Source organism: Chiloscyllium punctatum, chromosome 19, assembly GCF_047496795.1.
Source record: "Chiloscyllium punctatum isolate Juve2018m chromosome 19, sChiPun1.3, whole genome shotgun sequence".
NCBI classification, from domain to species: Eukaryota; Metazoa; Chordata; class Chondrichthyes; order Orectolobiformes; family Hemiscylliidae; genus Chiloscyllium; species Chiloscyllium punctatum.
The window spans coordinates 42,067,776-42,082,122 of record NC_092757.1 but is presented as its reverse complement, the minus strand read 5'-3'; the positions used below and the strand labels follow the sequence as shown (position 1 = coordinate 42,082,122).

General features: G+C 43.7%; 1 protein-coding gene across 1 annotated transcript in view; it reads right to left on the bottom strand.

Moving 5' to 3' along the window:
* Window positions 1–2,504: 2,504 nt before the first annotated feature.
* Window positions 2,505–14,347, bottom strand: part of mlxipl (MLX interacting protein like) — a 253,703-nt gene continuing 241,860 nt past the window's right edge. Inside the window, exons 16-17 of the mRNA XM_072589170.1 lie at window positions 9,102–9,231; window positions 2,505–2,789 (exon numbers count right to left, since the gene is read on the bottom strand). Of these exons, the coding sequence (XP_072445271.1) occupies window positions 2,680–2,789; window positions 9,102–9,231 (240 nt within the window). The 3' untranslated portion in view covers window positions 2,505–2,679. The remainder of the gene's footprint in view (window positions 2,790–9,101; window positions 9,232–14,347) is intronic.

Here is a 14,347-nt window from a genome sequence, read left to right as displayed (position 1 = left end):
TCAAGAAAGGCAGGTGACAGAGATCAGGAAGGTATAGAAGTTAGACTAACGTCTGTCAATGGATAAATACAATTAAAAAGATGTAGTAGCAGGACATTTAGAAAATCTGAACACATTCAGGCAAAGTCAACATGGTCCACCTGAAAGGAAAATCATGCTTGCAAATTTATTACATTTCTTGAAGAATTGAGAAAGTGGGGTAGAGCAAGGGGAACACACTGGATGAAGTATATTGAGATTGTGAAAAGGCACTCAACATTCAAAGTTATTGCATAAGAGATCATAGTATTGTGTGTGGCATATAATCATGGTTAAAGGACTGGCGAAATATCAGAAAACAAAGAGTTGGTTCATGTTCAGATTGGCAAACTGTGACTACTGGATTTCTAGAGGGATCAGTGCTGGGCCTTAACCATCTATGATCCACATTAACAATGGAAGAAGGGACTGATTGTACTATCGGCAAATTTGCTGCTGATACATAAAGGTAGGAAAGCAAGTTGTGAGGATACATCATATCTGCAATGAGTTATAGCTGTGTTTTATATATGTGCATGTCAAGGAAATGGGAAAACGTTTGGCAGCTGAATTATCAGAGCAGGAGTAGGCCATTAGGCCTCTTGTGCCTGTGTCCCTCGTCAATAATCTGATTGTGGTCTCAGATTCACTTTTCCACTACTATAACATGGGACAATGTGAGGTTCACTTTGACAGGAAAAATATAAAGCTGAATATTATTTAAGTGAAGAGAGATTTCAGAATGGACAGAGGGATCTGGGTATCCTTGTACATGAATCATGGAAGGGGCAGCATATAGGTACAGCAAGTGATTAGGTGAATTGGTCTTTACCGCAAAGGAGATGGAGTCTAAATGTAAGGTAGTCTTGCTACAATCGTACAGGGCACTGGTGCGACCACATCTTGAGTGCTATGTTGAGCTTTGGTCTCCTTCCTGAAGGAAGGATAGACTTGCATTGAAAGCAGTTCAGAGAGGTTCACTCTGTTGATTCTTGAGCTGAAGGGATTACCTTATGAACTAAGGATAAGGAGGTTGGCCCTGTGCTCAACGGGATTGGGAAGAATGAAAGATGAAATGTCTTTTATTGAATCGTGTAAGAGGCTGAAGGGGCTTGACTGGTGGATGTTGAGAAAATGTTTCCCCTCACCAGGTAATCTAGAACTGGGCGCACAGTTCCAAAATAAGATGGAGATGAGGAGAAATTTCCTCTCTCAGTGTTGTCTGACTGAAATTTTCTTCCCCATTAAAAGGTGGAGGCGAAATCATTGAATATATCCAATGCTGAGTTAGATTTTTCTCTGGCAGGAAGGTCAGGGATTATGAGGGCACAGGGGCAGGTAGTTAAGTGATGTTGAGACCAAAATTAGATCAGACACAATCACATTGAATCGTGAAACGGGCTTGAGAGGCTGAATGGTCTCCTGCTTTTCCGAATTTCTTTTGGTCTTACACAACGTAAAGGGTACGGCTCTTGAGGAGTAAGGCCTCTGGGCCAGATGGCTCCAGTTGCTTCACCTGCTCCCACCTGCTTCAAAGGTGTCTGCTAGCACTCCTGACTCCTGAACAAGTTGATAGGAAATAAAGGAACTTAAAGGAATAGGGGACAATTGAAAGAACTGCCACAATGGATCACGAAATGCTTTAAAATAACTCAAGAGTGCCTTTTCATATTATTATCTGCCTTTATGAAGGTGGACTAGGAGCTCCTGGAAGAAATTATGGGAAAGAAAATGGGGAAGAGGTCCCCAGCAAAGTAGGAACCTGCCTGGAGGTGTGACATTGATTCCTGCTGGACTGGCACTAAAGTGATGGGAGAGCAGCCCCACAAATTCACATTGCCCTGTAATAGGGAGGGACAGGTGAGACGGGGTGTTCATACATCAGGTCACATAGTCACTGCCTCAGCACTATGTTAGGGTCAAGCTAAGACCTGAACATTCCACTGGAACTGTCCCGATAGCTGCCATCCAGCTTTAAACAGACAGCCAGTGCTCATAGTGACAGCCTGTGTTCACAGTGATAGACTGTACTCACAGTAACAACCTGTACTCACAGTAACAGCCTGTGGTGTACTGTGGTCGCTGTGGAAGGACAGAGGATGTATCTGTCCAGCCATTTCTGTTTGTGGATGAGTAGGAACCGAGCTCTTCTTCTCCTGTAATGTAGATACCCTAGTGACATGTCATGGTGCTGTAAGCAAATGCAATGAAAATAGTTCTCACTCTCTAGACATGAGAAAAACATTCAGAAAAACAGGCCAGGAATCCCTTATATCCCAGAGGCACTGGATTGGTCTCAAACAGTAGCAACTCTGAGGAGTAACAGCTGAGAAATACTGAGAAATAACCCTTTCAGATGTGAATGTCTCAGCTCCCAACTGCAGAAGGCATCATCTGTGGGATATTGTTCCCCATTCCCTGTGACCGTGTCCAAGTAGCTTCTTCCCCCAAATAAAAACTGACTCCAGGATTGTATTTTAGGTCGAAGCATCAAACTGTTTTATGACAGCCATGTGTTACAAAAGCAATTTCATCAAAACATTCAGCAACTATGCGAAAGACTGAGATGAGTTGAACCCAGTGTCCTTTAACCCTGAATGTTATAAAGACAATACAAGGACATTTGAGAAATGATCAAGTTGATGGAGCCTGGGTCACACATTAAGAACGACTGGGATTCCTCATGGCCACAATTGCTTGTTCAGGGACTAGGGATGGATCCGTTAGGATTGACGTGGAGGTGCTCAGTTGTCGAAGGGAGTTCAACACAGCTGTTGAGAAATTAAAACTGATCAATACTGAATCAAAGTAAGGACAGCAATAGATAGAGTCATAGAAACGTACAGCATGGAAACAGACTCCTCAGGCCAACTTACCCAGGCCGACCAGATAACTTAAATTAATCTCATTTGCCAGCACTTGGGCCATATCCCTCTAAATTCTTCCTGTTCATATATTGTTGGAGATTTGTTAGATTTGAAGCAGCCATTTTGTCACATATTAAAAGCCTGGATGCCATTCTGAATCTCATCTTAGTGTCAGCTTGCTAAGCCCGTACTTTCCCAGGCTCAGTGAGCTGGTTGGTCTTGCAGCTGTCCAGTTCCTTGATAAATGAATCCTTTCCCAGCATGGGAGTGTTCTTCTCTTTTGCAAGAACCTATTGTATACTAACACTTGCTTATCAGCTACTAATCAACACTGTCCAGACACTACGTGACTAAAGCTAGTGACTGGGCAAAGTGCCTAACCTGCTCATTATCCTGCAATTAACAGTTTGCTAATTGTTAAATGATTGTAACCTATATAACCATGCAACTCTCTGTATCTCGTCGGAGTGACTTGTGACCACTTGGTCGATTTGTATCCCCCGCCGTGAGCTCACAAACAGTCAATAACTCAAGGTTTGTGTGGTGCAATTCCTTATCGAAATCGGACCACTATCAGCGAGTCACCCACTGCATTTTTCATTTTGTCCTCAACATATACCCATCCAACTGCCTCTTATATGTTGCAATTGTACCAGCTTCCACCACATCCTCTGGCAGCTCATTCCATACACGTACCACCCTCTGCGTGAAAAAGTTGCCCCTTAGGTCTCTTTTATATCTTTCCCCTCTCACCCTAAACCTATGCCCTCCAGTTCTGGACTCCTCCACCCCAGGAAAGAGACTTTGTCTATTTATCCTAACCATGCCCCTCATTATTTTATAAACCTCTATAAGGTCACCCCTCAGCCTCCAATGCTCCAGGGAGAACAGCCCCAGCCTGTTCAGCCTCTCCCTCAACTCAAACCCTCCAACCCTGATCAATCAAATAGTTTCTGTGAATATGCAGTCACTCTCCAACATGTGATCCCCAATTTCAAAGCTTTGCTTGAAAATCATGGCTTGTGTTTTATGTGGGAAATGTAGCTGTAATTTGCTACATATCAAATGAAGCAGTAAATGATCTTTTCGAGGCTGATTTATTGTGTTGGAAAGGGATGGTCCAGGGATATATAGACTTAAGGTGATTGTAAAATAAGCAATTGCAAGATGAGGAATAAGATTTCCCTACAGCAAGTAGTTGGGATCTGGAATACAGTGCCTGGCAAATAGGTCAAGAGGGAATTGGATTGTTACCTGTGAAGGGAGAATAGGCTGGGTTATAGGCATAAGACCCAGTAGAGGCACTATGTGAATTGCTCCAATGGCGGTACTGACTGGACTTTCTGATTCCAGAACCTGGGCTCTTCTGCAAAACCAGATGAGGAACCAGACATGCACCTTAATTCGCTACCTCTCAGAAGATCATGGTCATTATCCAGCCGAGGTCACTTCTCAGTTCCCAATCCAGAATTCATCCTGACACCGGGATCACAAGCCACAAAGAAAAACTGAAACCACATGATTAGAAAACTCCCTTTGCATATACCTCTCAGGATATCCAGGTATGATACACCTGTGTGATACACTTAGGGGATCCATCTGTGTTATCCCTCAGACTGTCCGTGTGGATCATACCCTGTCTGTATGATACCCTGTGGATATTCCTTTGTGATACACCCTTAGATACCCCTGTGTGATACACCTGTGGAACCCCCGTATGTTACCCTGTGGATACCCCTGTGTGATATACCCATGGATACCCCTGTGTGATACACCCGTGAATACCCCTGTGTGATACACTCATAGATATCCCTGTGTGATACACCCGTGGATACCCCTGTGTGATACACCCGTGGATACCCCTGTGTGATACACCTATGGATACCCCTGTGTGATTCACCCATAGATATCCCTGTGTGATACACCAATGAATACCCTTGTGTGATACACCCGTGGATACCCCTGTGTGATACACCCATAGATATCCCTGTGTGATACACCCATGGATACTCCTGTGTGATACACCCATAGATATCCCTGTGTGATACACCCATGGATACCCCTGTGTGATACACCCATAGATATCCCTGTGTGATACACCCATGGATACCCCTGTGTGATACACCCATAGATACCCCTGTGTGATACACCCGTGGATACCCCTGTGTGATACACCCATGGATACCCCTGTGTGATACACCCATAGATATCCCTGTGTGATACACCCATAGATACCCCTGTGTGATACACCCATAGATATCCCTGTGTGATACACCCATGGATACCCCTGTGTGATACACCCATAGATACCCCTGTGTGATACACCCGTGGATACCCCTGTGTGATACACCTATGGATACCCCTGTGTGATTCACCCATAGATATCCCTGTGTGATACACCAATGAATACCCTTGTGTGATACACCCATGGAAACCCCTGTGTGATTCACCCATAGATATCCCTGTGTGATACACCCGTGGATACCCCTGTGTGATACACCCATAGATATCCCTGTGTGATACACCCATGGATACCCCTGTGTGATACACCCATAGATATCCCTGTGTGATACACCCATAGATACCCCTGTGTGATACACCCATAGATATCCCTGTGTGATACACCCATGGATACCCCTGTGTGATACACCCATAGATACCCCTGTGTGATACACCCGTGGATACCCCTGTGTGATACACCCATAGATACCCCTGTGTGATATACCCGTGGATACCCCTGTGTGATACACCCATGGATACCCCTGTGTGGATACCCCTGTGTGATACACCCATGGATACCCCTGTGTGATATACCCATGCATACCCCTGTGTGGATACCCCTGTGTGATACACCCATGGATACCCCTGTGTGATACACCCATAGATACCCCTGTGTGATATACCCATGCATACCCCTGTGTGGATACCCCTGTGTGATACACCCGTGGATCCTCCTTTGAAGGGCCATCCCACTATGATTGTCTGCTATTGATGTTCAGGATGTCTCACAGAAGAGGTTATAGAAAGTATATGAAAAGCACAGGAAATAAAATAATTTCAGATCTTGAATTGATTATTATTGATAATTGCATAATGAGCAAAATATTCAAAAAAGAGACTTATGGAATGTTTGTTTTTACATAACAAGTTTCTCATGTTCTGGACAATCTTGTACAGGTGGTGTCAGGAAGGCATTTACTGCAGAGTTTCAGAAATTCACAATGCTGATGTCACTGTGGAGCATCTGTGAGGCTGAGAGTGATCTGGACTGAGTGTTCACTCTGTATCAAGGTGGAGAATGAAATAACTCCACACATTTCCATCACTACACATCCCATCACCCCACATCCCATCACCAAATCACACATTTACACATGATAACTCAATGACAATGATCCAGCTTGCTCTAAGCATCAACAGAATGCCTGACATTCCTGTTCATATCTGTTAGCCAGGGCTCCCTGAGCAGACCAGATTAACTGTCCCAGACAGGGAACTTATATTCTATGATGTCCACCTGGCTGACCTTGTTACAAACACCACAGAGACCACAGGCAAGGTGGTCTGGAGTGTCTTGGGATAGTCTCCAAGTAGTGTTCCATTCTGAATGCTGAAGAGTGAGATCATTTCTCTAGGGAGTGCAGCCTGGAGCAGTACAGGGAGGTTCATGTTGCCCTGGGAGGAAGGAGATTGGGAAAGCAATAGTGAAAGCAGGTTCTGTAGATAGTGCAGCCACAGGCATTATGCAGCTGCAGACATGTGCTCCCACCATGTTACCAGAAACTGATACATCGCTGAGTAGCCACTGGACAGCATCAGTAATGGTCCATGCTGGTGGTACCAATGACAGATTGAAAGGGTGATGAGGTCCTGCAGATAGACTTTGGTGAGTGAGGAAAGATACAACGAAGCATGACATCAAAAGGTATTAATCTAGGGATTGTCCAAGTTCAGTGAGTATAGAAAGTCTGCAGCAGGATGGTGAGGATGAATGTATGGCTGGAAAGAGGGAGGGCTGAAAGATTGGGACTTTTACTAGCAAAGATGGGACTGATATGGACTTGAGCCATTACATTAAACAAAGCAAGGGCACATATCCTTGGAGTGATCTCCCAGTGCTATCAAGAGGATTTATATTAACTTGGCAGGCAAGTGGGGACCAGGTAGTAACATCAAAGTGGAATAGCAAAGTGAACAGAGAATTGGAGGGAGAGGCAGACTACACTAGAGCAAGTAGAGTTATATATTAGGTGCTGTTTGAGTAGAAGGGAAAGTAATAACGTCTAATTAGGGATGTGGTGAGCAGTTGCAGGTTCAGAATCCCACAGGAAATGTGGTGATAATAGAAAGCTGGATAAAAGAAGTGGGTATTAAATGTACTATCCTCAGTATTTATGTAGGTGCACTCCCAGGTGTCTCTGCTCCTGCACAGCTGTTAACGTTGTAACCTTTATTTTATATTGTCATTCCTTATTCTTCCTGCCAAAATGAATAACTTCACATTTCTCTACACTGAAGTTTACCTGCTACTTGTCTGCCCAGTCCACAAAGCTGTCGATGCCCTTTTTAATTCTACACAATACAGGCCACAGTTCACAATGCTTCTAAGTTTTGTGTCATCCACAAACTGTTCTCTTTCCACCAAGGTCAAAGACCTTAGTATGTATCGGGTGAAGCAAAAGTCTCAGAACCCTGACCTGCGAAAGCTCCATTACATAGATATCTCCCTTCAGCCTGAAAAATAAAATCTGTTTGCCAGCACTGTCTATTTCCTGTCAATCAGATTGTTTCTTATCCACTTTTCTGTTGTCCCTTTCACGAGCTTTAACTTTGCTCACTAGCCAGTCATATGGCACTTTATCAAAAGCCTTTCGGAAATTCATCAGCCACATCAACATCCCTCTCTGCTACCTCTTCAAAAAGCACCAGCAAATTCATTAAAAAGCAATTTGCTCTTAACAAAGCCTTATTAATTTCTTGTAATTAACCTGTATTTGCTTAAGTTATTAATCATTTTGTCCTAAATTATCATTTTGAAATGTTTTCCCACCATAAAAGTGGAACTGACTGGTCTGTAGCTGTCAGGTTTATGGTTACACCATTTTTGAAGAAGGGTGTGGTCCCAACCTGCAGCGAAACAGAATTGAAGAATTATTTATGCTCAGTGCCTCTGCTATCGTAAACTCAGAATCAATGGGTGCTTCACATACAGTCTTGATGACTCATCAACTTTAGATACAAGCACCCTGTCGAATACCTCCTCTTTACCAATGTTTAGCTCATCCAGCATCTTGACATTCTTCTCTTTCACTGTGATGTGTGCTGCATCATCTTCTTTGGTACATACAGATACAAGTTGCTCCTTTAGTATTTCAGCCATGCCCTGCTCCTTTATAGAACTCCCCTTTTCGGTCTCTCATCCACCCTACTCCTCCTTTTACCACTCTCTTACTATTTATGAGCCGGTAGGAGAGTTGGATTCCTTTTTATGTTAACTGTCAACCTCTCCTCAAACTCTCTTTTCTCTCCCCTTAATTGTTTATTCACTTCCCCACCTGAAACTTCTGTGTTAAGCCTGGTTCTTAGTTGTATTATCCACTTAACATTATTGTATATCCTCCTTCACCTTAAACTCTTCGCTTTTGTCATCCAGCAGGCTCTGGATTTATTTGTCTAACCTTTCACCATGAATGTAACCAAACTATCACAGTTTTGGCTGCTGCACTTTGATTCCAGTAGCCAAATTAAGTCCCGTGATACTGTTAACACTGTCCCTTAAATGTACCTGCTGAATAGACATGTATTTATTTTTGTTACCCCCATTTTTAAACCCATTCTTTGGTTGGTCACATTGCAATTCAGCCTTTGAGCTGACGACCTGTTTCTTGAATAAGGTGTGATTATTCTTTAATTATTCAAGAACTCATCCTAATTGTAATTTCCTTGCAAATCTGTCTCTCTGCATCCTTCCCAGCAGGGAACTGCTGTCTTTAGAATATACCCAGTAATGTATCAGTAACTCTAATTGCTGCAACCAAATAAACTGTGTTCTTGAACTCTCTGCGACACCCTGTCCCTCCAGCACCGTAAGGTTCTCATTGATCAATACTGTTATCACCTTTACCTCCCTCCTTTCAGCTGTTCAAGGATAGAATAATCAGGTCATTCTCCCACAGTGAGCTATAGTCAGCTGCACTGTGAGTATGACATACTTACAGAGTCTCAGTGCAGGAAGGGAGCAGTGCTGCTCCAGCCAAGCCAGGGCTGACTGATAAAGATCATCCAAACTACTTGTGGAAACCATCCCATTAAAGGATTCGAAAAGAGGACGAATAATGAAGCTAAACTATACAATATCTGTTAAGGAGAAAACAGATCAACAAGCAGCACCCAAATATCAAAAACAAAACAAAAGATACTGAAGATCTGAAACAAAACAGAAATTGCTGGAGAAACTCAGCAAAGTCCAACAGTTTCTGTGGAGAGAAATCAGAGTTAACATTTCAGTCCAATGACCCTTCTTCAGAATTCTGGTAAATGGCACAGAGTCATATAGACCTATGTGGACCATGTTCCCAAACTAAACTAGTCCCAACTGCCTGCCGTTGGCCAATATCCCTCCAAATGTTTCCTATTCAGGAATTTATCCAAATGTCTTTTAAACATTGTAACGATGCCTGCATCCATCTCCTTCTCTAGCAGGTCATCCCATACAGGAACTACTCTCTGCGTAAACAAGTTCCCGCTCATGTTCTAGGTAAAAACAATGACTGCAGATGCTGGAAACCAGATTCTGGATTAGTGGTGCTGGAAAAGCACAGCAGTTCAGGCAGCACCCAAGGAGCAGGAAAATCGACGTTTCGGGCAAAAGCCCTTCATCAGGAATGTTCTTTTTCAATCTTTCTCCTCTTCATCACATTGACAGCATTCTCCCTTGTGCATTTTGCAATTTCCATTAAAAGGTGCAGTTTACTTCTGAGGCATCATAAAGATGATAAAACCTTGGATCAAAGGAGAATCAGGCATCCATGAAAGGCCCAAAACCTGTTGGTCTTCCAGTGCAAGTTGACCTTGACTGAGTGTTGCAGACTGGCACACTCCAAGGTCCAGGACTTTGTGCTGAGGACTTGGCTCAGCTACTGTACAGATGCAAGGGGGAAATTTCACAAAGTTCAGTCAGCCATAGTGCATAAAGGAGCTGTAAAACCCTGAGAAAACCCCTGTATGTTTGTGCTTCAATAAATGTCAACGTTGAATAGTCAGGTAATGGAGTTCAAAATATTTTACTGATGAAGTATATTTCTGGAAAAAGAGTATCAGATATTCAGGAACAAGTTAAAAATAGGAAGCTAATTAAGAGATTCTGAATGGACTGGGGTTGTGACCTCGCCCCCTTGGGTTCTGTAAATTGTCATTCTCAAAGTTGTGTCACCTTCCTGATGCCAGTTTTTAGGGGACAGGCAAGGCCTCAGTGCTGTGAGGAATAGAATTGCAGGATTTTACCCAGTTACAACATTTCTGAGTCAAAATTGTTACTGCAATCTATACTGAACCAGGGTTGATCCTCTGGCTTGATGGTAATGATTGAGTGGGGGATATGCTGGGTAATGAGGTTACAGACTACGCTGGGTATAATTCTGCTGCTATTGATGGCCCACAGAGCTTCATCGATGGCCAGACTTGATTTGCTATATCTGTTCGAACTCTGTCCTATTTAGCACAGTGATAGTACGCATAGAGGGCATTCTCAATCGGAAGGCGGGTCTTTGCCTCAACAAGGAGTGGACAGAGGTCACCTTTACCAATACTGTCATGGCAGATGCATCTGCAGCTGGCAGATCAGTAAGGATGATGTGATGTATGTTTTTCCCTCTTGTTGGCTCCCTCACCACCTGCCGCAGACCCAGTCTAGTAGCCATGCTGAGCCACTCTTAGGGGTGGACACTGGAATCCCCCACCTAGAGTATATTTTGCACCCAGCCAAATGCAGTGCTTCCTCCAAGTGCTGTTCAGAATGGTAGAGTACTAAGTCATCAGTGAGGGAGGGGGTGTGGGTGGCTGTAGGGAGTAGGGGACATGTGATATTTGGTAATCAGGTTTCCTTGCTTGTATTGGAGATGATGCTGTGAGATAGAGTCTGGAGTCAATGTAGACAGCTGCCAAGATAACTCCCTCCTGATTATATACCAATGTGCCCTCATCTCTGAAGATTATTTGAGCCTGTGAAATAAATTGGCATTGAGGTTACAGACTGCGCTGGGTATAATTCTGCTGCTAATTCTAAATGCCCTAACTTTGGTATTCATGAAGTTCTTTGAAAGACTGGTCATGGCATTAATCAACGCCAGCCTTCCCATTACCCACTCCAATTTGCCTATCGGACCAACAGATCCACATCAGATGCCATATCACTCGCCCTTCACTCCTCTCTAGAACATCTTGACACCAAGAACAGCTACGTAAGAATCCTACACATTGACTACAATTCAGCCTTCAACACTATTATCCCCTCAAGACTGATTACTAAACTTAGTGATGTAGGACCAAGCCCCACTCTCTGCCCCAGGATCCTCAGTTTCCCAACCCACAGGCTACAATCAGTGAAGATTGGGGACAATATTTCATCCTCACTAACACTCACCACCCGAGCCCCCCAGGGACGTACTCAGCTCTCTACTGTACTCACTGTATACCCTTAACTGCGTCACCAAAACCAGATTAATGCCTTTTTCAAGCTCACTGATGACATCACCATAGTTGATTGAATCTCAGATGGCGATGAAGCAGACTACAGATGGGAGGTGAAAGACCGGGAAATATGGTGCACTGAGAACAACTGAGCTCTCAATGCTGGCAAAACCAAGGAACTCATTATTTATTTTCGGCAGGATGTTACTCATGCCCCTTACACATTAACAGCACAGAAGTGGAACGAGTAGAGAGTGTCAAGCTCCTGGGAGTGGTCATCCACAACAAACCTTCTTGGACTCTTCATGTGGATGCACTGGTTACAAAGGCCCAACAACGTCTCTTCTTCCTCAGACAGCTGAGGAAATCTGGCATGACAGCGAATACCCTTGCCAACTTTTATAGGGTGAGCCATCGAGAGCATTCTGTCTGGATGTATCATTACCTGGTAAGGCAACTGTACCATTTAAGATCGGAGACAGTTACAGACAGTTACAGATCTCGGCCTGGACAGTCACAAAGGCCAACCTCCCATCTATAGAATCCACCTACCAGGCCCGCTGTCAAGGAAAGGCCGCCAGCATTCTCAAAGATCCATCCCACCCTGGCAATGTTTTTCCACAACCTCTCGCATTGGAGAGAAGATACAGAAACCTGATCACACGCACCAGCTGGTTTCAAAACAGTTTCTACCCTACTGTTGTTAGAATACTGAATGGATTCACAAACTCTTAACATTCACCTGTATCTGTGTTTTGTTTTTGCTGCTGTTTACCTATTATTTACTTATCTATGTTATTTAACTACGTCATCTGCCTATATTGCTCGCAAGACAAAGCTTTTCACTGTGCCTCGGTACATGTGACAATGAATTCAATTCAATTCAATTCTAAATGGAGCCGTCCCATCACTGCCATTCCCCTATCCTCACCCCCCCATGGCCTTATTTTCCTCAAGTGTTCGTACAGTTGTCTTTTGAGATCATTGGTCATCTCCACTTCCGTTTGGAACTGGGTTTCAGGTCATTGCCACTCGCTGTGTAATAACATTCTTCCTCACACAGCCCCATGTCGTTTCCTCAAAATCTATATCTGTGACTTCAAATCCTTACAATATCAGCACATGTGACCAGCTTTCCACTGTCTACTTTCCCAAATCTTAACATAATCTTGTAGGCCTTGAACCTGTTCACACAGAGGGTAACAGTGAATAAAGGCAAAGAGCAGATACAGGGATTGAAGTGAACAATTCATCCACATCTGTTTGTTGCAATGACGGAAGCTTGGAAAGTCCACAGCACCACTTACAGAGCTGACCACGTTGGAGTATCTGATAGCTGATGTCTTATCTTTAACTATAGCACAAGCAGAAACTAGCAATGGCTGAGGGCTGCACTAAAATCTTGTTCCATGCTTAAGTGTTCCACGCTTCTAGACTGCTGCCATCTTCATTGCAGTGCTCAAAGAAGAACAAAAAACTTGTATTATAGAATATACAATATATATATTATATTTACTAACATATTGAGCTCGGCCTTAGGAGCAGAGGTAGGTCATTCAGCCCTTCAAGTCTGCTGATCCACTCAATAAGATCACAACTCTGTTTATGTTCTGACTTCCACATTCCTATCTACACCGATAACACATGATGTCCCTGCCTCACAATAATCCACCTTCGACAATACTCTATGACCCTAACCCTTCCAAGTTAGAAAATCGTAGAACCCTAATATTAATTTCATCTTTGTCTTTAGGGCGGCACGGTGGCAGAGTGGTTAGCACTGCTGCCTCACAGCGCCAGAGACCCGGGTTCAATTCCAGCCTCAGGCGACTGACTGTGTGGAGTTTGGACATTCTTCCCGTGTCTGCGTGAGTTTCCTCCGGGTGCTCCGGTTTCCTCCCACAGTCCAAAGATGTGCAGGTCAGGTGAATTGGCCATGCTAAATTGCCCGTAGTGTTAGGTAAGGGGTAGATGTAGGGGTATGGGTGGGTTGCGCTTCGGCGGGGCGGTGTCGACTTGTTGGACCGAAGGGCCTGTTTCCACACTGTAAGTAATCTAATCTAATCTGAAATAGGAACCCCGAGTTTTAAACAGTGTATCCTCATTCTGGACTCAACCCCCTAAGAGGAAGCATCCTTTCCATAACCAACTTGTCAAGACATTTCGACCATATCAACTTCAGTCAAACCACTTCGCAATCTTCTGAACTCCAGAGAAAAGAAGCCCAGACTGTCCAAAGTCTCCTCATAATACAACTTGTCAACTATCAATTCCAAGTATCAATCTAGCAAAATACCTCTGAACCATCTCCAACACATCTTTACCCTTCCCTATATATGCAGACCAACACTGCACATCATAATCCAGATGTGGTCTCACCAACATCACGAATAACTGAAGTATAGCATTCCTTTTGTGTGATGAGACTGTGAACTGATAGAGATTTGCTCCATGCTGTTCTCTTGCAGAGTGGTGTTCGAATGTCTGTCTCAGAAACAGTGGGTAAACAGCTGTGAGCTCCCTGAGTGTTTTTTTTAAATTAGATAAAAGAAGCAAGAGTGGTGGAGTTAGACTCACACAGACGAGGGTTTTAGTTTTGTTTTCAATTGGGATTTTTGGAGTTAGTTGTTGAAAATGATCGCTACCACTACTGCAGCAAAAATAGCTTGCGTTCTCTCTCTGCTGTGAGATTGTATATTTTAGTGCACCTTTCTCCTGTACTGGAAGGAACATAGCACTTGAGCAAAATCTGTTTGGCTGAATTTGCCATTGCC